Source organism: Mesoplodon bidens, assembly GCF_964165515.1.
Source record: "Mesoplodon bidens genome assembly, contig: HAP1_SCAFFOLD_618, whole genome shotgun sequence".
NCBI classification, from domain to species: domain Eukaryota; kingdom Metazoa; phylum Chordata; class Mammalia; order Artiodactyla; family Ziphiidae; genus Mesoplodon; species Mesoplodon bidens.
Genome location: NW_027671291.1, coordinates 69,411 through 92,894, shown reverse-complemented (window position 1 = coordinate 92,894; position 23,484 = coordinate 69,411). Strand labels below are relative to the sequence as shown.

The 23,484-nt window shown below is 41.4% G+C and overlaps 1 protein-coding gene across 2 annotated transcripts in view; it reads left to right on the top strand.

Annotated features, from left to right (window-relative positions):
• The first annotated feature begins 1,175 nt into the window (after positions 1-1,175).
• The window catches only part of LOC308611605 (angiopoietin-1 receptor), a 66,603-nt gene continuing 44,294 nt past the window's right edge, over positions 1,176-23,484 (top strand). The window contains exons 1-6 of one of the 2 annotated variants that reach the window (XM_081260325.1): positions 1,176-1,471; positions 14,950-15,060; positions 15,925-16,077; positions 19,331-19,462; positions 20,163-20,303; positions 23,006-23,134. In XM_081260325.1, the coding sequence (XP_081116451.1) occupies positions 1,177-1,471; positions 14,950-15,060; positions 15,925-16,077; positions 19,331-19,462; positions 20,163-20,303; positions 23,006-23,134 (961 nt within the window). In that variant the 5' untranslated portion in view covers position 1,176. Of the gene's footprint in view, positions 1,472-14,949; positions 15,061-15,924; positions 16,078-19,330; positions 19,463-20,162; positions 20,304-23,005; positions 23,145-23,484 lie in introns of those variants that run through there. The other variant, XM_081260326.1, reaches the window with a different exon arrangement.

Sequence of the window (23,484 nt, the reverse complement as noted above, 5' to 3'; positions counted from 1 at the left end):
AATGAGATAACATGGAACCTACTTGAATCACTTTACATCTACATAAAGGTCCCTGAGACTCCAGTAGCCCTCATCACCCGCTGTGCTTGACCTTTCTAGTCTCCTGATCATTTTACGTAGACTTGAGAATCAACCGTCACTGGAGCCAGAAAACAACCTACATCCCTGGTATTTCCACATTCACCAAGAGGAGAGAATAGCCACAGATTCCATTTGCTTATCTTTGAAACTTTGGAAATGAGAAGAGAAGGGGAAAGAGGGAGAGGGAGAGAGAGAGAGAGAGAAAGTGAAATGAGAGGGTTTTCTTTTTGTAAATGTGCTTTATCACTTAGGAAATAAATCTTAAAAGTCAGGTAGCATTTTCTTTTTACATTTGGGAAGATTTGAGGTTTGGGGCTAGGTGTTCAGAAAACAGAATAAAGAGAAATGAAATGATGGTCATTGAGTACCCTGTATATTGCAGACACAGTGCTTGGCAGGTTATGTAGTTTACCTCATTTAATCTTTACAAGAATTCTGCAAGACAGGTCTTATTAGGCTCATTTCAAAGATGAGGGTCAGAGGGAAATGTAGACTTCACTCAGTCCCTCTCTTACCTTGTGGAATTTAATATGGAATCAGGCAATACTTTGATAATGATGAGAGTCTATAAAGTTAGCATATGGTGTATGTCATTGACATATTTATTTAGAATAGTTTATTATTGGGATAGAACCACATTATCATTAATTGATCAATAATTAATGATAAATAATGATAATTATTTATTCAGTTCATGGTAATGATAATAATGCCATTATCATGAATTTGTCTCAATTCAGCAAACACTGAATACTTAACTATGTCTCAGGCACTGTAGTGTGTAAAGACAGCTAGTGCACATCTTGTTTTGGGAATGGAGAATAACTGATAGTCCATTACAGCTAGGGTGTGCAATGGGGCAGGAGTGGTTAGCAGGGTCTAGGTGATGCAGAGTCTTGATGCCATGCTAAAGAGTTTTGGATTTTGTCCAATGAGAGATAGGCACATGATCAGAGTAGCATTTTAGAAAGACTGCTCACACAGTTATTTTTAGACAAGGCTTTGTAAACACCAGCTTATCCTGTGGGGCCATGTTAATAACCTTCCTCATACATTATGTTCCCTCTTTTCCTTTTAGCAACAGTGGACGGTGCCATGGACCTGATCTTGATCAATTCCCTACCTCTCGTGTCTGACGCTGAGACATCCCTCACCTGCATCGCCTCTGGATGGCACCCCCATGAGCCCATCATCATAGGAAGGGACTTTGAAGCCTTAATGAACCAGCACCAGGATCCACTGGAAGTTACTCAAGATGCAACCAGAGAATGGGCTAAAAAAGTTGTTTGGAAGAGAGAAAAGGCCAGTAAAATCAATGGTGCTTATTTCTGTGAAGGGCGAGTTCGAGGAGAGGCAATAAGGATACGGACCATGAAGATGCGCCAACAAGGTAACATGCCCTTTGGTTGTGGGCAGGTGAGGTCCACTGAGCCGCAGACACCCGCCCCTTGTCTTGGCAGCTGCTCACTCAGGCTGGGTATGAGCTGCCTGAGAGCATTAGAGATAAGAGATCATCTAGTCCAACTCCCTCACATACAATCCTTTCACTAGACCTTGTGCCTAGTGCATGAGATGAAATGAAATATATCACATGTTCTACTAAGGGCTCCATGGTCCTGATGGAGGTATGAACATGTTACGTATATATAATATGATTCACAGCAATGAAGACAAGTGTCCACCACCAAACTATGGGCTATTTGGAGTTTTCCCATTGATTTTTCATTTGATTCCTTATTTGTTTTCTTGGCCTCTGAGTATTCTTAACGGAAGTTAATGTTTTCAGAGGAAAAATAAGGTAGAAATAAAAAATTAAGGGAAACATCTCTCAATTTAATTAGTTACTTGGCATAGTGGTTATCTATTGACATAGTAATGCTGTGTAACACACAACTAAAACCACGGTGAGAAGATGTACACGGTGATATACAGTGATAAGCCTTCATAGCTTGTGAGCCTAAGTCAGCTGGGTTGATAGGTGGCTGATCTTGACTGGGCAGCTTTCTCATGTGTATGGATATTGGCTTATTAGGTTGGCCTTGGTTGGGCTACCTTGGCTCTGTTCCACGTGACTGTTATCTGTTAGCAGGCTAATGTAGATATGTTCTCATGGAGACAGCAGGGGTGCAAGAGAACAAGCAGAAACACACACGGCTTCTTGAAACCTAGCCTTAGTACTGTATACTCTCACTTCTGCCTCACTTTTATCGCCCAAAGCAAGTTGAACAGCTGAGCCTAAAGTCAGAATGGGAGGGTATTACACAATTACATGGCCAAGAGTATGGATACAGGGAGGGATGAAGAATTGGGGCCCTTTTTTCAGGCTACATGATTTAATTTTAGAAGTTGAGTACCCAGGCCCAGCTCACAGAACACCAGAACTTTTGAAGGAGGACCTTGAGAGCCTTCTGTAAAGGAAGAGTATTACTCCTTTCTATGCCTCACAAAGCAGTGATGTGATGGAACCTTTCTCCCAAAATAGAAGTGGGTCCTAAGCTGTATCTTTAGGCCAGTCCACCACACTCATGGCAGTTGGAGGAAATGTCATTGTAAACATTATTTAATGACTCTGTTCTGCCCTAAGGCTCCCAAGCGTGGACAGGCAGGTAGACTTCTGGTGCTCTTGATGCTGTCTACTGGGAAGAAGGTACAGATTCCAGCAGAAATGACCTCTCCTTGTTCTGATGGAAATGATCTGGCCCCTCACCCTCAGTCCCTTTCTCTGGGTTGGTTATAACTAAAATGAAGGGGTCCTCACCAAATTAACATCATCATAACCACACGAGACTGTGGCCTGAGGATGTGTCATTTCATGAGACAATGACATTGTGAGCTCTTTAGGATTTGATTTTTAATTGTAAAACTGATCCAGATAAATAATGCACCTCTGCACATTTCTGATTGTCAGCTTTTTTTTTTATTAGTCTCTGCTTTTCAACAAAGTGAATCAGTCATACATATACATCTGTTCCCACATCCCCTCCCTCCTGCGTCTCCCTCCCTCCCACCCTCCCCATCCCACCCCTCCAGGCGGCCACAAAGCACCGAGCCCATCCCCCCGCGCCACGCGGCCACCCCCCACCATCCATCCACCCAACGCCCGGCAGTGTATACACGTCCATGCCTCTTCCCCGCCCCGTCACAGCCCACCCCCCCATATCCCCAAGCCCACCCCCAGTAGGTCTGTGTCTCTATTCCTGTTTTACCCCTAAGTTCTTCATGACATTTTTTTTCTTAAATTCCGTATATACGTGTTAGCATACGGTATTTGTCTTTCTCTTTCTGACTTACTTCACTCTGTATGACAGACTCTAGGTCTATCCACCTCATTACAAATAGCTCAGTTTCGTTTCTTTTTATGGCTGAGTAATATTCCATTGTATATATGTGCCACATCTTCTTTATCCATTCATCCGATGATGGACACTTAGGTTGTTTCCATCTCCGGGCTATTGTGAATAGAGCTGCAATGAACATTTTGGTACATGTCTCTTTTTGAATTATGGTGTTCTCAGGGTATATGCCTAGTAGTGGGATTGCTGGGTCATATGGTAGTTCTATTTTTAGTTTTTTAAGGAACCTCCATACTGTTCTCCATAGCGGCTGTACCAATCCACATTCCCACCAGCAGTGCAAGAGTGTTCCCTTTTCTCCACACCCTCTCCAGCATTTATTGTTTCTAGATTTCTTGATGATGGCCATTCTGACTGGTGTGAGATGATATCTCATTGTACTTTTGATTTGCATTTCTCTAATGATTAATGATGTTGAGCATCCTTTCATGTGTTTGTTGGCAGTCTGTATATCTTCTTTGGAGAAATGCCTATTTAACTCTTCTGCCCATTTTTGGACTGGGTTGTTTGTTTTTTTGCTATTGAGCTGCATGAGCTGCTTATAAATTTTGGAGATTAATCCTTTGTCAGTTGCTTCATTTGCAAATATTTTCTCCCATTCTGAGGGTTGTCTTTTGGTCTTGTTTATGATTTCCTTTGCTGTGCAAAAGCTTTGAAGTTTCATTAGGTCCCATTTGTTTATCTTTGTTTTTATTTCCATTTCTCTAGGAGGTGGGTCCAAAAGGATCTTGCTGTGATTTATGTCATAGAGTGTTCTGCCTATGTTTTCCTCTAAGAGTTTGATAGTTTCTGGCCTTACATTTAGGTCTTTAATCCATTTTGAGCTTATTTTTGTGTATGGTGTTAGGGAATGATCTAATCTCATACTTTTACATGTCCCTGTTCAGTTTTCCCAGCACCACTTATTGAAGAGGCTGTCCTTTCTCCACTGTACATTCCAGCCTCCTTTATCAAAGATAAGTTGACCATATGTGCATGGGTTTATCTCTGGGCTTTCTATCCTGTTCCATTGATCTATCTTTCTGTTTTTGTGCCAGTACCACACTGTCTTGATTACTGTAGCTTTGTAGTATAGTCTGAAGTCAGGAAGCCTGATTCCTCCAGCTCCATTTTTCGTTCTCAAGATTGCTTTGGCTATTCGGGGTCTTTTGTGTTTCCATACAAATTGTGACATTTTTTGTTCTAGTTCTCTGAAAAATGCCAGTGGTAGCTTGATAGGGATTGCATTGAATCTGTAGATTGCTTTGGGTAGTAGAGTCATTTTCACAATATTGATTCTTCCAATCCAGGAGCATGGTATATCTCTCCATCTATTTGTATCATCTTTAATTTCTTTCATCAGTGTCTTATAATTTTCTGCATACAGGTCTTTTGTCTTCTTAGGTAGGTTTATTCCTAGATATTATATTCTTTTTGTTGCAATGGTAAATGGGAGTGTTTTCTTGATTTCACTTTCAGATTTTTCATCATTAGTGTACAGAAATGCCAGAGATTTCTGTGCATTAATTTTGTATCCTGCACTTTACCAAATTCATTGATTAGCTCTAGTAGTTTTCTGGTAGCATCTTTAGGATTCTCTATGTATAGTATCATGTCATCTGCAAACAGTGACAGCTTTACTTCTTCTTTTCCAATTTGGATTCCTTTTATTTCCTTTTCTTCTCTGATTGCTGTGGCTAAAACTTCCAAAACTATGTTGAATAAGAGTGGTGAGAGTGGGCAGCCTTGTCTTGTTCCTGATCTTAGTGGAAATGGTTTCAGTTTTTCACCATTGAGGACGATGTTGGCTGTGGGTTTGTCATATATGGCCTTTATTATGTTGAGGAAAGTTCCCTCTATGCCTACTTTCTGCAGGGTTTTTATCATAAATGGGTGTTGTATTTTGTCGAAAGCTTTCTCTGCATCTAATGAGATGATCATATGGTTTTTCTTCTTCAATTTGTTAATATGGTGTATCACATTGATTGATTTGCATATATTGAAGAATCCTTGCATTCCTGGAATAAACCCCACTTGATCATGTTGTATGATCCTTTTAATGTGCTGTTGGATTCTGTTTGCTAGTATTTTGTTGAGGATTTTTGCATCTATGTTCATCAGTGATATTGGCCTGTAGTTTTCTTTCTTTTTGACATCCTTGCCTGGTTTTGGTATCAAGGTGATGGTGGCCTCGTAGAATGAGTTTGGGAGTGCTCCTCCCTCTGCTATATTTTGGAAGAGTTTGAGGAAGGATAGGTGTTAGCTCTTCTCTAAATCTTTGATAGAATTCGCCTGTGAAGCCATCTGGTCCTGGGCTTTTGTTCTTTGGAAGATTTTTTTTTTTAAATAGGCTAATTTAATTGTATTCACTGCTTACATGGTCATACCACCACTTAAAGGAACTCTGACAGGACAATCTACCAAAAGACAATTATTTTCATATAGTGTTATTATTTTTAATCACAGTTTCAATTTCAGTGCTTGTGATTGGTCTATTCATATTTTCTATTTCTTCCTGATTCAGTCTTGGCAGGTTGTGCATTTCTAAGAATTTGTCCATTTCTTCCAGGTTGTCCATTTTATTGGCATAGTGTTGCTTGTAGTAATCTCTCATGATATTTTGTATTTCTGCAGTGTCAGTTGTTACTTCTCCTTTTTCATTTCTAATTCTATTGATTTGAGTCTTCTCCCTTTTTTTCTTGATGAGTCTGGCTAATGGTTTATCATTTTTGTTTATCTTCTCAAAGAACCAGCTTTTAGTTTTATTGATCTTTGCTATCGTTTCCTTCATTTCTTTTTCATTTATTGCTGATCTGATCTTTATGATTTCTTTCCTTCTGCTAACTTTGGGGGGTTTTTGTTCTTCTTTCTCTAATTGCTTTAGGTGCAGGGTCAGGTTGTTTACTCGAGATGTTTCCTGTTTCTTAAGGTGGGATTGTATTGCTATAAACTTCGCCCTTAGAACTGCTTTTGCTGCGTCCCATAGGTTTTGGGTCGTCGTGTCTCCATTGTCATTTGTTTCTAGGTATTTTTTGATTTCCTCTTTGATTTCTTCAGTGATCACTTCGTTTTTGAGTAGTGTATTGTTTAGCCTCCATGTGTTTGTCTTTTTTACAGATCTTTTCCTGTAATTGATGTCTAGTCTCATAGCATTGTGGTCGGAAAAGATACTTGATACAATTTCAATTTTCTTAAATTTACCAAGGCTTGATTTGTGACCCAAGATATGATCTATCCTGGAGAATGTTCCATGAGCACTTGAGAAAAATGTGTATTCTGCTGTTCTTGGATGGAATGTCCTATAAATATCAATTAAGTCCATCTTGTTTAATGTATCATTTAAAGCTTGTGTTTCCTTATTTATTTTCATTTTGGATGATCTGTCCATTGGTGAAAGTGGGGTGTTAAAGTCCCCTACTATGAGTGTGTTACTGTCGATTTCCCCTTTTATGGCTGTTAGTATTTGCCTTATGTATTGAGGTGCTCCTATGTTGGGTGCATAAATATTTACAATTGTTATATCTTCTTCTTGGATCAATCCCTTGATCATTATGTAGTGTCCTTCTTTGTCTCTTCTAATAGTCTTTATTTTAAAGTCTATTTTGTCTGATATGAGAATTGCTACTCCAGCTTTCTTTTGATTTCCATTTGCATGGAATATCTTTTTCCATCCCCTTACTTTCAATCTGTATGTGTCTCTAGGTCTGAAGTGGGTCTCTTGTAGACAGCATATATATGGGTCTTGTTTTTGTATCCATTCAGCCAATCTGTGTCTTTTGGTGGGAGCATTTAGTCCATTTACATTTAAGGTAATTATTGATATGTATGTTCCTATTCCCATTTCCTTAATTGTTTTGGGTTCGTTATTGTAGGTATTTTCCTTCTGTTGTGTTTCTTGCCTAGAGGAGTTCCTTTAGCATTTGTTGTAAAGCTGGTTTGGTGGTGCTGAACTCTCTCAGCTTTTTCTTGTCTGTAAACGTTTTAATTTCTCCATCAAATCTGAATGAGATCCTTGCTGGGTAGAGTAGTCTTGGTTGCAGGTTTTTCTCCTTCATCACTTTAATTATGTCCTGCCACTCCCTTCTGGCTTGTAGAGTTTCTGCTGAGAGATCAGCTGTTAACCTGATGGGGATTCCCTTGTGTGTTTTTTGTTGTTTTTCCCTTGCTGCTTTTAATGATTTCTTTGTGTTTAATTTTTGACAGTTTGATTAATATGTGTCTTGGCGTATTTCTCCTTGGATTTATTCTGTATGGGACTCTCTGTGCCTCCTGGACTTGATTAACTATTTCCTTTCCCATATTAGGGAAGTTTTCTGCTATAATCTCTTCAAATATTTTCTCAGTCCCTTTCTTTTTCTCTTCTTCTTCTGGAACCCCTATAATTCGAATGTTGGTGCGTTTAATGTTGTCCCAGAGGTCTCTGAGACTGTCCTCTGTTCTTTTCATTCTTTTTTCTTTATTTTGCTCTGCAGCAGTTATTTCCACTATTTTATCTTCCACCTCACTTATCCGTTCTTCTGCCTCAGTTATTCTGCTATTGATCCCATCTAGAGTATTTTTTATTTCATGTATTGTGTTTTTAATCGATGCTTGATTCATCTTTAGTTCTTCTAGGTCCTTGTTAACTGTTTCTTGCATTTTGTCTATTCTATTTCCAAGATTTTGGATCATGGAAATAGAATCTTGGATCATCTTTACTATCATTATTCTGAATTCTTTTTCAGGTAGACTGCCTATTACCTCTTCATTTGTTAGGTCTGGTAGGTTTTTATCTTGCTCCTTCTCCTGCTGTGTGTTTTTCTGTCTTCTCATTTTGCTTATGTTACTGTGTTTGGGGTCTCCTTTTTGCAGGCTGCAGATTCGTAGTTCCCATTGTTTTTGGTGTCTGTCCCCAGTGGCTAAGGTTGTTTCAGTAGGTTGTGTAGGCTTCCTGGTGGGGGGGGACTAGTGCCTGTGTTCTGGTGGTTGAGGCTCGATCTTGTCTTTCTGGTGGACAGGTCCACGTCTGGTGGTGTGTTTTGGGCTGCCTGTGGCCTTATTATGTTTTTAGGTAGCCTCTCTGCTAATGGGTGGGGTTGTGTTCCTGTCTTGTTAGTTGCTTGGCATAGGGTGACCAGCACTGTAGCTTGCTGGTCGTTGACTGAAGCTGGGTGCTGGTGTTGAGATGGAGATCTCTGGGGGATTTTCCCGCTTGATATTATGTGGAGCTGGGAGGTCTCTTGTGGACCCGTGTCCTGAAGTTGGCTCTCCCACTTCAGAGGCACAGCACTGACTCCTGGCTGCAGCACCATGAGCCTTTCATCTACCCGGCTCAGAATAAAAGGGAGAAAATGTAGAAAGAAAGAATTAGTAGAAGAAAGAAAGAGAGAGAGAGAAAGGAAGAAGGAAAGAAAGGAAGGAAGGAAGGAAGAAAGAAAGAAAGAAAGGAGGGAGGGAGGGAGGAAGGACGGAAAGAAAGAAAGGAGGGAGGGAGGAAGGAAAGAAAAAGAAAGAGTGAAAGGAAGAAAGAAGGGAGGGAGGGAGGGAGGAAAGACAGGAGGGAGGGAGGAATGAAAGAAAGAAAGAAAGAAAGAAAGGGGCAGAGGGAGGGAGGAAGGGAAGGTAGGAAAAAAAGAAAGAAGATAAAGTAAAATAGAATAAAGTATAAAATATAGTAGCATTATTAAAAATAAAAAAAGTAATTATTAAAAAAAAAAAACGGACAGATAGAACCCTGGGACCTATGGTGGAAGCAAAGCTATACAGAGAAAATCTCACACAGAAGCATACACATACACATTCACAAAAAGAGAACGGGGGGAAAGCAATCGAAAATCTTGCTCTCAAAGTCCACCTCCTCAATTTGGGATAATTCGTTGTAAAAAGAGGAAAAGGGGAAAAAGTGTGAAATCTTGCTCTCAAAGTCCACCTCCTTAATTTGGGATAATTCGTTGTAAAAAAAAGGAAAAGTGGAAAAGATCTTAAATGTTGTCCTCAAAGTCCACCTCCTCAATTTGGGATGATTCGCTGTCCATTCATGCACTCCACAGACGCAGGGCACATCAAGCGGACCGTGGAGCTTTAATCCGCTGCCTCCAAGGCTGTACAGAGAGATTTCCCTGTCTCTTCTCTGCTCTCACAGCTCCCGGGTCTCAGCCTTGAACCTGGCCCCGCCTCTGCGCGTAGGTCGCCGGAGGGCGTCGGCTCTTCGCTCAGACAGGACGGGTTTAAAGGAGCCGCTGATTCGGGGGCTCTGGCTCACTCAGGCCGAGGGGAGGGAGGGGCACGCAGTGCGGGGAGGGAGGGGCACGCAGTGCGGGGCGGGCCTGCGGCGGCAGAGGCCGGCGTGACGTTGCACCAGCCCGAGGAGCTCCGTGCGCTTTCCCCGGGAAACCGTCCCTGCGTCCCGGGACCCTGGCAGTGGCGGGCTGCACAGGCTCCCTTTTGGGGGGTCTGAGGTCTTCTGTCAGCGTTCAGTAGGTGTTCTGTAGGAGTTGCTCCACGTGTAGATGAATTTCTGATGTATCTGTGGGGAGGAAGGTAATCTCCGCGTCTTACTGTTCCGCCATCTTCCTCCGGATCCTGATTGTCAGCTTTTTATATAGGAATCTGTCGGTTTTTTAGATTACTGGTTCTCAAGGTTAAAAATGCTTATAAAATCACCCTAAGGGTCTTGTTAAAATGCAGACTCTGAGTCAATAGATCCTTGGGGAGAGTCCTGAGATTCTGCATTTCTAACAAGGTTCCAGGGGATAAGATGTTGCTGGGCTGAGGACCACAAAAGCTTTGAGTAGCAAGGGGTTAGAGTCAGCCCCTAGCTGGGGTCTACCTGAAAATATTTCTTTGAATTTGCTAATGGTGTAATTTAAAAATTTGAAGGCAGCAAGCTCGTTTTAAGATCAAAGTGATAAAATCATTATTCCTCACAAATGAGGGAAAAGGCCCTCTTAGCAAAACTATAACATTCACCTTTAAATGGCATCAGGCGAGTGGGAACAGTGCACAACAGAAATTCCCAGGAATGCAGCTCTCTGATGAGGGAAGAGAGGTTGAACAAAGGGATGTGAGGTGTGCCAAAGCTATCGTGGCTGAAAAGTCGGCTCTGTTATTTTTCACATGTGTCATTTGGGATCTGACTTGTGTAAAGAGTTATGTCCTTCTGCTGATATGCCCACATTCTGAATGAAGATGATCTGAGATTTGTGCCCCAATGGTCCCACAGGATTGACATGAGAAGTGCCCTTTCTGGGCTGTCCTGAAAATGTATAAATAAGAATCCGTAGAGCAAATTAAAACAGAATATTGGGAATCAAAAACCAACCGTAATGATCCTTCCAAAGTGAGAGCCCAGGTCAGCACAGGTAAAGCATAGTTTAAGTTCAGTTAAATGAGGCTAAGGCAGGCATGGATAGTGAGGAACAGTGAAGAGAAGATGGCTTTTAGACTCAACTTCACCTGAGTTTAATTCTTCTCTACCACTTAGCAGCTGTACGGCCTTCAGCAAGTTATTCAATTTCTTTTGGTCTCCTTTTTCATCATCTGTGAAATGGGTATAATAATATCTTCAAAAGCATCCTAGGTTTTAAATAAGAGTAAGATGGTATATACAAGAAGCCAGCTCCCATGAGTGTAAGATTTGATTTACACAGTAGATATGTGCCTGAAAGCTCACTGTAAAGTGAGGCATTGCAGGACAATTTACATAATAATAACAATAGCAGTTTGTAAATAGTGGGAATAGGATTTAATGCCAAGTGGTCTGGCTTCAGAGTCTGTATTTATTGCACTACCCTCTCTATACCCTCTCATTTACTTTAACCACCCACCCCAATTCTGAGCGCTTGTTTTATAAAGTACAACAACTCTAGTTGAAGCCCCCCAAAGCAACCTAGAGCACAGAGATATGGCAGTGGAGGTTAGTCAGACATGGGTTTGAGCCTAGCTCTGCAACCGCTGGTATAACCCAGCGCAAGTTACTTACCTGAAATCATAGTTTGCTCATTTGCAAAAATAAATGGAGATAGAGATTTTACCACGTACGTTTGAGAATCAAATGAAATCACCAACATTATCTGGCTCACAGTGAATGTTCAGTAATTGTCATTATTTAGTGCCTTGGAATGAGCAGTAATTTAGCGGGACTATTAATTTTGCTACTCAACTGTGGAAAATGTTAATATCATCTTTTAACATAATTATGGAGGTTTAGACAAAATAGAAAAATAGGAAGTACCTTCTCTCCTGTACTTGAATAACAGCATCATCTCAAGCTCTTGAACTGATTTTCTTTTGTTGACCATCCAATGGCTGAAATATGGTGTAAGGAAAGTGCTATTCTTTATGGTGAGTCAAGAAAACCTCCAACACTGTGTCTTCATGACGCTCTTAATTCCCTGGTAAAACATCATGGGAACTCAGGAGTGCCTGCCTAGGGACACAGCAGGATAGGATAAACATCACTATATCCCTGCTTGCTGCTGACTCGTGCATCTGGGGAGGAAGTGGAAAATCCATTTGAGATGTGCCAAAACACAGCTTAAATTGGCTCACATACTCCAAATGGCCAAAGGGATTTTTATCAATGGCATCATCCAAAAAAGTCAGAAGCAGTTTTTTCAAACCTCCCTGCACATTGCATTTGGGGGTAGGGAGGTATAAATGAAGTGTGGAACGTTTTCACATCCAAAGATCTATTACAGAGTGTTCCATCAGAAGAAACCTAGGTTATTTTTCTTCCTCTTTTTGTTTGAGAAATGACTTTGCTTTAAGAACATCCAATTTCCCAAACATGATTTGTGAAGTTGACTGAGAGGAGCCATTTGTATCTAAATAACTCAAATGAGCATGTTAAATGTATGAAGAAAATAGGAAAATTTGAAATCAGATTCATTCATCTATTCTTTCATTCCACAAGTATTCTTAAACCTCTGTTCGTGCCACACATGGGCAACACAATGAAGTTAACATTTCCTGAATACTTATTATGTGCCTGACATCTCCCTAAGCAATTTTCTATACATTGCTATGTAATTTAGTCATTACCAAATGCATATCTGATGAGGACTATTATGATTTCATATTAATAGGTAAGTCTTATAACTATTGTAACTTAGAAGCATTCATATCCCTGGTTTCCCGTGTTGGACCTGGGAAGGTAAACTTGGGTCTGATCCCTGTGCTGCCTTTCAAAACCGCCATGAGCCTACCCTCCTGGAATGCTCAGCCTAGTATGAGTGGGGCGGTAATGGGGAAGGGCAGGGTATATGTAGGGCAGTATGACAGCACTTAACCTGGACTCCAGGATTGTGTAAGGCCCCTGGAGAAAGTGACATCTAAGTGGAGACCAATGAATGAGGAGGACTTGGTGAGACACAGGGGAAAGGAAGGAGCAGAAGAGAAGGGAGAAAGTTCATGACTTGGACGTGAGTGATCACGTGATCTGTTCGAGGGACTGAGTACAGTTCAGAATGGCTGGAAGTGAGAGGTAAGAATGCCGGGCCCAGAGTAGGATGGCTCTGGATGGCCGATGTCTGGAACAAGTGTGGAGCTCTTGAGTTTGTGTCTCAACTTTCACACTTACTGTTAGGAGGCACTGGGAAGGGACTTGGTCACCCTTAACTCCATCTCCACACTGACAGACTGTGGATATCTGGTCTTCACAGGGCTGTTATGAAATTATACAAAATAACAATGGACATAAAATGACATTATTACTCTCAGTTTTTAATTATCATTAAATTAAAGGAGATAACCGAAATTTAGCTCAATTATTTTTCATCCATGAGAAGTGTCTTTGTTTATAACTTTTACTACCTTCTAGTTTCTTCTCCACCGTTTAAGGAATAAGTGAATTGTGTTCATAGTTAAGGTCTGTGAGTTAATTAATCAATCCAAATGATCTCAAGCAAGTCATCTTCTAACCTAGGCCTCAGCTATCTCATTTATAAAAGAAGGTGTTATATCACCTATGAAAGGCCTCTGGAGCTGAGCTACCTGCTTCAAATCCTGGCTCTCCTGTGAACTTGCTGTGTAATCTTGAACAGGTTACTTGACCTCTCTGGACCTTGATTTCCTCATTTGTAAAAGTAGGATAATTGTAGTGCCTATCTCCTAGAGATATTATGAAAATTAAATATGTGTGAAGTGCTTAGAACAATGCCTGGTCAATAGGGGCTTATTGTTTTCATGATCCAGTTGAGTCACATGACTATCAGTCTATGCGTACTGTGTATACAAGTCAGACTCCTGTGTCATCAGGAAGCCCAAGGTGCAAGGCTGGCTTGTGGATGTGCTTTGTTAGTCCTCAGCAGAGAACGATACACCTAGAGTCATGAATGTGGGAGGTGGCCAGCTGGGCGGCAGGGGAACTCTGGTGTGACTGTGTTCCGACACCCAAAACAGGGAGCTTAAGAGGCGCAAAGTCTGAAATAATAAAAAACCACAGAATGGGGAAAAAGTAAAGCCACACTGGAGTTGAGCCGAGTGGAGAATCTCAGTTCCTTTTCAGAATACAATGCTGAGCGAGAAGTCCCACGGTCAGCTAAACAATCTTCACACAAAGGAGCAGAAAATATAAACAAACCACAGAGAAAGGAACAACAGCCTGAAATGGTCAGATAGTTCTCACAGGAGCCTAAGGGCATGTCGCAGAGAGCAAGAGCTGTTCGGTTAGATTGCTAAATGAAGCGCCTCCTCAGGTGAGAGGGAGCCCCGGAAAGTGGCCCCTGAGGTCCCCTGCCTGCCTTCCCTGCCACTCATGGCCACACTGCACGTGTCACCACAGCGGTGTGGCCTTTGTTTATATTTGGGAAGGATCCTAACCTCTTCTAAGCACCCAGGGGTTTGGCATACATCATTTACTATTCCTAACAACCGTTTAAGGTAAATACTTTTACTCCTAAATTACAGATGAGGAAGCTGAGGTGTTCAGAGGTGAAATAACTGGGTCAAAAACGTTCGGTAGGGCTTCCCTGGTGGCGCAGTGGTTGAGAGTCCGCCTGCCGATGCAGGGGACAGGGGTTCGTGCCCCGGTCCGGGAAGATCACACGTGCCACAGAGCGGCTGGGCCCGTGAGCCATGGCTGCTGAGCCTGCACGTCCAGAGCCCGTTCTCCGCAACAGGAGAGGCCACAAGAGTGAGAGGCCCGTGTACCACAAAAAAAAAAAAAAAAAAAAAAGGTTCAGTAAGTGGCAGAGGGTGGCCTTAAGCCCAGGACTGTCTAATTCCAGGGCTCACGGTGCTCTTTGATCTCCACCACTCTCCTGGGTCCGCCCCATGTCACTATCTGCACCACGGTATCTGTGTGAGAGTCTTCCATGGCACTGTGCCCAGGTCAGCAGGCGCTGAGGAAAACAAGCAGATGTACCTAAAGCTCAGGTCCTTCTGAGCATGGTTCAGAGGCATCTTCTGCCTTCACAGGGTAGCTCTCTAAGCTCTCATGAAAACCAGCTGACTCTTGCCAAGCAATAGGCCTCATCTTCTGATTCAAGGTTCATTTGTTCCTGGAAAAGATATATAACCTCATTTTCTCATTTGTTTTTTCTCTCTCTTTTAAAAGCTTCCTTCCTACCAGCTACTTTAACTATGACTGTGGACAGAGGAGATAATGTGAACATATCTTTCAAAAAGGTATTGATTAAAGAAGAAGATGCAGTGATTTACAAAAACGGTGAGTATGTGTTTTGTGTCATTCCAACACTGTTGTATGAGACATCAGATAGCATAAAACATACTGGGTCATTATCTTATTGCAGTCTTGGGGGCAGATATTTGAAGTAAAGCTATTATGATGCAAGCTAATCAGATTCTATGATAGAAACTGTCTTAGGTAACGTGTTTGGTTACTTAAGTAAATTAAAGTGGAGATTTTTATACATATATGAATGCACCTACCTACATTGTACATTTACAAATACACAATATGAACTATGAACGTACAAGAAAATCCCATCATGATGTAATACGTGGGGTCTCAAATTCTGCCATGTAAAATGGGATGCTGTTTGATTGCAAGGCTAAGGAAATGACCAGAGTGAGCCTGGAAAGCCAATTGGCAGTGGTTCTGCCCAAAATCTGTCTGGGTCTGACTACGGTTTGGCACCACCTGGTGGCTGTTGCCTGATGCCGCTGAAATACTGATGGAGACTCTTCTGAGTTCTGTGGATGAATGACTTACAGGTTGGAGTAGTGATTCTAGTTATCTCTCAATTGATTAGTTGGCAAGTTTACCTGACATTTTCCCCAGCTTTGTCGGTTTGCCTTTCCCTGCAGAAGATGAAAATTTAGGCTACCCTCACCTTCATCTGTTTGGTGGTAGATCCTATAGACTAACCTATCTGCTCCAACACCATACTTTTCTCAACTTTTGGGAGCGCATTCGATAGTTCAGCCTTTTCATTCTTCTCCCCCCATCTAATATGCTAGAGCACATTTTCTGTATCAGGCCAGGGAAAGCTGATCAAGTGGAGGGGGCAGACAAGGAAACAGCAGTGTTTGAGTGTGACCCATTGTTCTCCACTTTTCTCCCTTACAGGTTCCTTCATCCATTCAGTGCCCCGGCATGAAGTACCTGATATTTTAGAAGTGCATCTGCCTCATGCTCAGCCCCAGGATGCTGGAGTGTACTCGGCCAGGTACATAGGAGGAAACCTCTTCACCTCGGCCTTCACCAGGCTAATAGTCCGGAGTAAGTGATGGTGTGGTTGTTAGGATTTTTAGTTGGAAGTAGCAGAGACTGACTCTGGCTACTTAAGCAAAAACCAGGGATTAGTTGAAAGTATACTGAAGACTTTAAAAAATTGATGGAAAAGCTGATAAGCAAATTCCAGAAAAGATCTTCCAGGGAAGATCTGGGGCTCAGCACCGGGGAGGGAGGGTGGACTTTAGGATGCTACCATGACCCTAACTTAGCTTCAGTGATGTTTCTTTTACTTCTAAATGCTGAACTCTCAGGATGAACAATCAGATTGGCCAGACACGTGTCAGGTATCTACTCGCCTAGACCAGTGAGCTATAGACAAGGGTGGAGCCACATACTACATACAGAATGGTAATCACTGTGAGCTGGACAGTGTCCCCCAAAGGTGTCTGCTACAGGGAGATGAGTTGGGCCTTCTGGGTTGGCCTAATATCTAGTTAAACATTAAGTCTCCTGTAAATCCCAACTTTCCAGATCGTTTAACTCTCAAATGTGATTTCTGTTTTCAGGTTTGGAAAATGCAAGAGTTAGAACTGGTGTAAACTTCTCCCCCATTATAACTATCAAAGTGGGTAGTAACTGTCACCAGTGGTTTTTACAAAAAATTGATCTATAGAAAGCAAAAAATTTGCCCTGAATTTTCTCCGATTATGTTAGGTATTCATGAGATTAAATGTTCAGGCCTTCAGGTCTAAGTACTAGGGATGCCCTGTCATTCCTCTAATGATTAGCATCGCTAACTTGTGAAGAGTACTTATTTTGCTTTGCATTATATTTATGCATTCATTCATGCATGCAACAAATCCGTGTTGATTATAAATCTCTGCCAGGCATTGTGTTGGTGTTGAGAATACAAGGATAATAAGATGAATCACTGTCCCTGGGGTAATTCCCAAGCAGAGCAGGTACATACATAAATAGATAAACAGATACTGCGATATGACAATAGACATATGAAAAGTGTGGTTCATCTAGTTTGGGCAGGTGAAATCCCCTTTCATTCCTCTCTACTCTCAGACTGGCAAGGACACAATTTGCATTCATTTCATTAAGATGGTCTCTCCAGTGTGATATAGCGCCATGTACCAGGGGCACTCAGAGTCTGGGCTAACTTGGCAGATTTTCCAACAATATCAAAAACATCAAATGTCGATATATGGTAAAAGGTTTAAAGCTTTTTTTTTTTTAAATGACAAAACAAACATGACTTATCATAGATTAGAATTTTAAATTTCCCTGAAGTTTTAAGATAAAGCAAAAGACTTCAAACACATTTTGATCTCCAAGTTGTCTCCTTTTCAGATGGCCAGAAGCATATTTATTCTCTTTGGCTCTTATTTGAATAAAACTGTTTGAGAAGCACTGCTAATATCTAAAATCATTCTAAGAAAGTTTGAGTTGGGCCACAACCATCCTATTTAAAAGTACTTCCTTCCATTTGACCTCTGATGTTTACTAAAAAATGAGGTACAGTTGAAGGCATTTGTCCATTTCTCATAGCTGTAAGGTATCTCTCCAGGTACATTTGAACCCTAGGAATAGTCAGTGCTTAAAGATGTGTATTAAAAATCATACTGGTTATATGTGTAGGATTTCTTTTCGGCGTAAATTCTCTCCATGGCAAAAGATTTCTCGAAAACATTTAAGTTTATAAGATTTCTCTCTGTATGCCACGGATCTATGGTTTCCTAAAATACAAAACCACGAGGCTTTTGAAGAAAATAACAGAAGCCTAACTGCATACTTGTTGCTTATCAAGGAACTCTTTTCCTGCCTTCTGCATCCCTAAGAGATCACCTTAAGTATTTCCTTGAGCTTAATCCCTTCCTCTTTCCCAGGATTAGGAGTGAAGCTGGGACAGGTCTTCAGATCGGTGCCGGGTTAGAGACATACTTTAATGTAACAGGAGAACCCCTTTCATCTCCAGTGTCTGCTATCATTAGTTTTCATCATGTGAAGATAATCTGTGGTCTGGTCTCAAGAAATCACTAATTGTGAAGAAGTATTTTTCCCTTTATATATTAAGGCATGTAAATATTAGCTTTGAGACATTTTGTAGCTTTATCAATTAAGTGGTTGCCTGTAAGCCTGGGTCTGTGTTGACAGTCTTCCTGATTATTTTAGAGAAAATACTGATAACTAGGAGTTCTTGCCAAAAATATTATAAGCTGTAGGCACAGGTCCAAGTTTACCACCGTGAGACTAATATTCAGGGACAAAGACATTAGTTCCTTTCAGAAGAAAAATTAAACTAAATTCCTGACCACAAAGGGTCACCCTACCCCGCTCCTCCTGGGCTTTCCTTATCAGAAGGTATCCTAAATAACAATCTGAAATCACCAAGTGCTGGAGAGAAAGAGCCAGGAAATATGAATCTAGAAGCATTTTACCATTCTTGTACTTTCAATTTTGTATCTTGCTTCATTTCTTATATGTTTTCTACCTGAAAAATATTTGGGGGCTACTAGCTCCTGCTTCCCCTTTTAGCTGTCTTCTGTCTCCACATTCTTTATTTTTTTAATCTTTATTTTATCTTGAACTATTTACAATTTTGTGTTAGTTTCAGGTGTACAGCAAAGTGATTCAGTTACATATATACATGGATCTATTCTTTTTCAAATTCTTTTCCCGTTTGGGTTATTCTCCACATTGTTTACACTGGAGATTCCCAAACTCTGGCATGCCTCAGAATTATCTGAAACACTTGTGAAGCATAGGTTGCTAGGCTACCTCCAGAGTTTCTCATACAGTAGGTCATTGATGGGAGTCTGGGATTTGCATTTCTAACAGATTCCCAGGTAATAGTGATGCTACTCGTCAGGGGTCACACTTTGAAAACCACTGCTCTTGTCTCTAACGTAACTGCAGCTCTCCAAACATGCCGTGTTTTCCTCCCGACCTAGCCTTTGCCCAGAACACGCTCTCCAACCTTATCTTCTTTGTCACTTAGTGGGTCCTGCAGATTCAACGCACATACCACCTCCTCTGAGAAGCCCTCATTTATGCCCTATTCCAACCCTAAGGCAGAATTAGGTACTTCTGTCTTTGTCGTTATCATTATTTTCTATCACATGTCTGTCTCCCACATTGGACTCTTAGCTTTTAGAGGGCAGAGATTGTGTTTTATTTATCTTCGTTCACCAGTGCCCACTCACATGACTAACATGTATCAGGTGCTCAATAAAGCTTTGGGGAATGAAGTTGCTCCACTCACCATAGTCTTGTTTTCCTTAAAAAAAAGGATGTGAAGCTCAGAAGTGGGGACGTGAATGTAACCGTGTCTGCACTGCTTGTATGAACAATGGGATCTGCCACGAAGATACTGGAGAATGCATTTGCCCTCCTGGGTTCATGGGGAGAACATGTGAGAAGGGTAAGTCAAAAGTGCTTGACGAGGGGCTTCCCTGGTGGCACAGTGGTTGAGAGTCTGCCTGCCGATGCAGGGGACACGGGTTCATGCCCTGGTCCGGGAAGATCCCACATGCTGCGGAGTGGCTGGGCCCGTGAGCCATGGCCGCTGAGCCTGCGTGTCCAGAGCCTGTGATCTGCAACGGGAGAGGCCACGACAGTGAGAGGCCCGCGTACCACACACACACACACACACAAAAATGCTTGATGAGTAACCTGTGGATTTAAAAAGCCATTGTTGCCGGAGCTAGAATTTTTAGATCTGGACGCATTTGAGAATGGAAGCTAAATGGCCTCTGTGAGCCCATATGGTACCTTTGAGTAAATTCCAAAAAGGTGCCCTTTCTTAAAGGCTCTTTATTGTCAACCACTGAAAAGTTGTAATAAGTGTACAAATCTACGACATCTATGATGTGAACGCCACTCCCTAGGTTTGTGCAGTACGCAAACTGCACTACTGGGGGTTGTGCCTGCAGTGTCCTCTCTGTGAGGCAGTTTCATTATCTCTAAAATGGGCCATAAGGGTGTGTTTACACTGACAATTCCACAGCTTACATTGGATTATTTTCCATGTTCACTGGTCTAGGAGAGACCCTTAAAAAGAAGAATCTTGCATTTCAAAGGGCTGCCTATTTGCCTCTGAATCATCTTTTTCTCACCCACAGCTTGTGAACTGCACACGTTTGGCAGAACTTGTAAAGAAAGGTGTAGTGGACCAGAGGGATGCAAGTCCTATGTGTTCTGTCTCCCAGACCCCTATGGGTGTTCCTGTGCCACAGGCTGGAAGGGTCTGCAGTGCAATGAAGGTAGGCACCAGTCACACCCCTAAAGAGAAAAGGTTCTAGCAGGTATATCAAGGAGATCCAGCTTGCTGGAAATCATTGTTTAGGACATACCTGGACTGCTCACTCAACTGTCTATTGCTGAATTACAGGGTTTTGAATCAAAGATATCTTCATCCAAAGTTAATTATGCTTTCATGTTAAGACTCTGGACCTCATAGAAAGTGCTCCTTATATACATCACCTGGGGATCTTATTAAAACAGATTCTGATTTCATAGGTCTGGACTGGGGCGTGAGGGTCTGCATTTCTAACAAGCTCCGAGGTGATGCTCTTGGTTTTCAGACCACACTTTGAGTTGGAAACCCATAGAAGATTTGTTATCTTCAGTGCATCATAAATATCATTGCTTTTAGGTCAGATCCAGGTAGGATTTGGGATTTGAAAATCGAGGAAGTTAAGGTCTTATCTTCCGTGGACCTTACACAAGCAGTACTAACTTCACCTACTCGAAGATTCCTTCTACCCTTTTTAATATATATTTTCCCATTTGGTGAAGCTCAGAGGTATGTGTTTCCCATCTACTTTCCAATAAGCTTTTCACATCAACTATCACACAGTAACTTAACATGAACCTGTGGCCAAATATGCTAGACCTTCCCTAATGAATGCTAATCTGGTGAATTAGGCAGAGCTCAATGGTGTTTCAGTATTTGCCTCACAAAATCAGCTTTTTCCACATCTGGCATTCTTGGGAGCTGTGATGGGGTCTCCAGCCACTTGATAACAGTGCACTAGGACAGAGCAGTTCAGTAGAAATATAAACAAACCACGTATGTAATTTAAATTATTCTAGTATCCACATTAAAAAAGTAAGAGAAACAGGTGAAATAATTGTAATATTTCAGTTGAAATAATTGTAATATTTCAGTTAACCCAATATATCAAAAATATTACCATAGCAACATGTAATCAATAGAAAAAATATTAGTGAGATGTTTTACATTCCTCTTTTCATACTGAGTCTTTGAAATCTCAATTTGGATTAGCCATATTTTAAGAGCTCAATAGCCATCCATGGCTAGCAGCTACCATACTGGACAGCATAGCTCTAGGGGCTTAGAGTAAGAGGACAAAGAGGAGAGTTACACAAAAGTAAGCTTCAACTACCTGCAAAACCTCACTCAGTTCCTTCTAAATGCTGTATCTGCCCCCTGTGGAACACTGAGGGAGCCTTAGCTGTAGAGGAATCCCACATGGTCTCAGAAATGTACACCTTAAAGTAAAAGGTGCCTCCGAGTAGGGGTAGATCCAGTTCCTCCTTAAAGACTATTAAAAAATCATACACAAATTTTAAAAAACATGTGCATATATGAAAACTTTGCTAGGCCCCAGAAGGGATACATGCACGTGAGGAGTCTAGAACATAAGCTTCATTAACTTCATGGTGAATATGTCTCTAGACCCAGATTTATAGGAGTACCTTTATTAACATCCCAGCCCACATCTGGCTCAAGAAATCACTAAGATTTTATGAATTGAGATATTTTAGTGTTCTCCCAGACTCCTTCCTTGGACCTACAATTACATGTATGTTAGACCTTTTGATATTGTCCCTTAGGTCCCTGAGGTTCCAATCATTTATTTCTTTTTCCCTATCTGTATTCTTCAGACTGAATACCTACTGATCTAGCTTTAAGTTCATTGACTCTTCTGTCATCTCCATTCTGTTGCTACATCCCTACAGTGAAATCTTTATTTCAAATATTATGTTTTTCAATTCTAGAGTGCCTTTTTGGTTATGTTTTAGAGTTTATATTTCTCTGCTGAAATTTCTAATTGTTTCATTTGTTGTGAGCATATTTTCCTTTACTTCACTGAGCATAGTTATTGTAGTTGCTATTTCCAACATCTGGTTCATCCAGGTTGGTCTCTGTTGATTTTCTTTTCCCTTGGGAATGGGTCAGACTTTTCCATTTCTTCTTATGTTGATTGTATTTTGGGCATTGTGAATATTACATTGAGGAGACTTGGAATATGATATATTTCTCTGAAGAATGTTGATTTTGTTTCATTATGTCCTATCAGGCAATCAGCTTGGCAAGACTCAAACTGCAAACTCTGACTCTCAGGCATCAACTCAAACCCAGTTCATTCCTTTTAGCCTTAGCTGGGTTGCTTCAAGTCTGCACTTAACATGTGTGGTTCTGGGGTCAGCCAAAGATTTGGGACTTCCTCCCTCTGGCTCTTCCTTTCTAGATTTTCCCTCTCACTTTCCAGAGGCTGTAGTTGCTTTGACTCTGTCCTCTAAGATTCCTCTGTCTGTAAGACTACAGGTTTTCTTTGGGGTCCTAGCTTCCCCACATAATGTCAACTGTACCAACCATTAGACTAAAAGCTGAAAAATGGGGAGCACACCATTCCCATCTTCCAAATTTCAGTTCCCCTCAGAACCTGCATGGTCCCCTCTGTCCCTCCTCCCATCACTCTTCAGTGCTTTCAGGTAGTTGTTTTTAAAATAGAGTTGTTATTTTTGAGAAGGGTGACCTGATAGGAGCTTATTCAACTGTCCTGGAAGCAGAATTCCTCAACCCTTTAACTTCTTGGTAATTCAGATAAATAATACTACTTGGTAGCTTGGAGAAAAGAAGTAAAACTAGCCACCTATAGCCTGAGTTTTCCTCCTTCCCTATCTTAACGCTGGTTTTTGATGTCTTTGTTTACAGCATGCCAGCCTGGTTATTATGGACCAGACTGTAAGCTTAGGTGCAGTTGCACCAATGGGGAGATGTGTGATCGGTTCCAAGGATGCCTCTGCTCTCCAGGACACCAAGGGCTCCAGTGTGAGAAAGAAGGTAAAGCAAGGTAACACGGTAGTCAGGGCCAGGTTCAGCATGTCTGAACCAAGCTTTCCTGGCATAATTCTTGCCCCACTAGCCCAAGATTCTTAAACTCCTTCTGTTTCCATCCTGAAGTAGGGAAGAATATATACCATGTTCTAAAGGACAGCTTTCTGAATCTTTTCTATGGACTCTCACACTGGCCTTTCCACTACGGAATAAACCATATGTTCTTTGTAGCACATTAAGTGATAACTGGCCAGCTGAGAACTCTGCCTTTTGCTTTTGCTCTCTTCTCTAGGACCAGCCTTTTCCCTGGATATCCACAACAGTGGAAGAATTATGTGGAATGGATTTGGATAAAA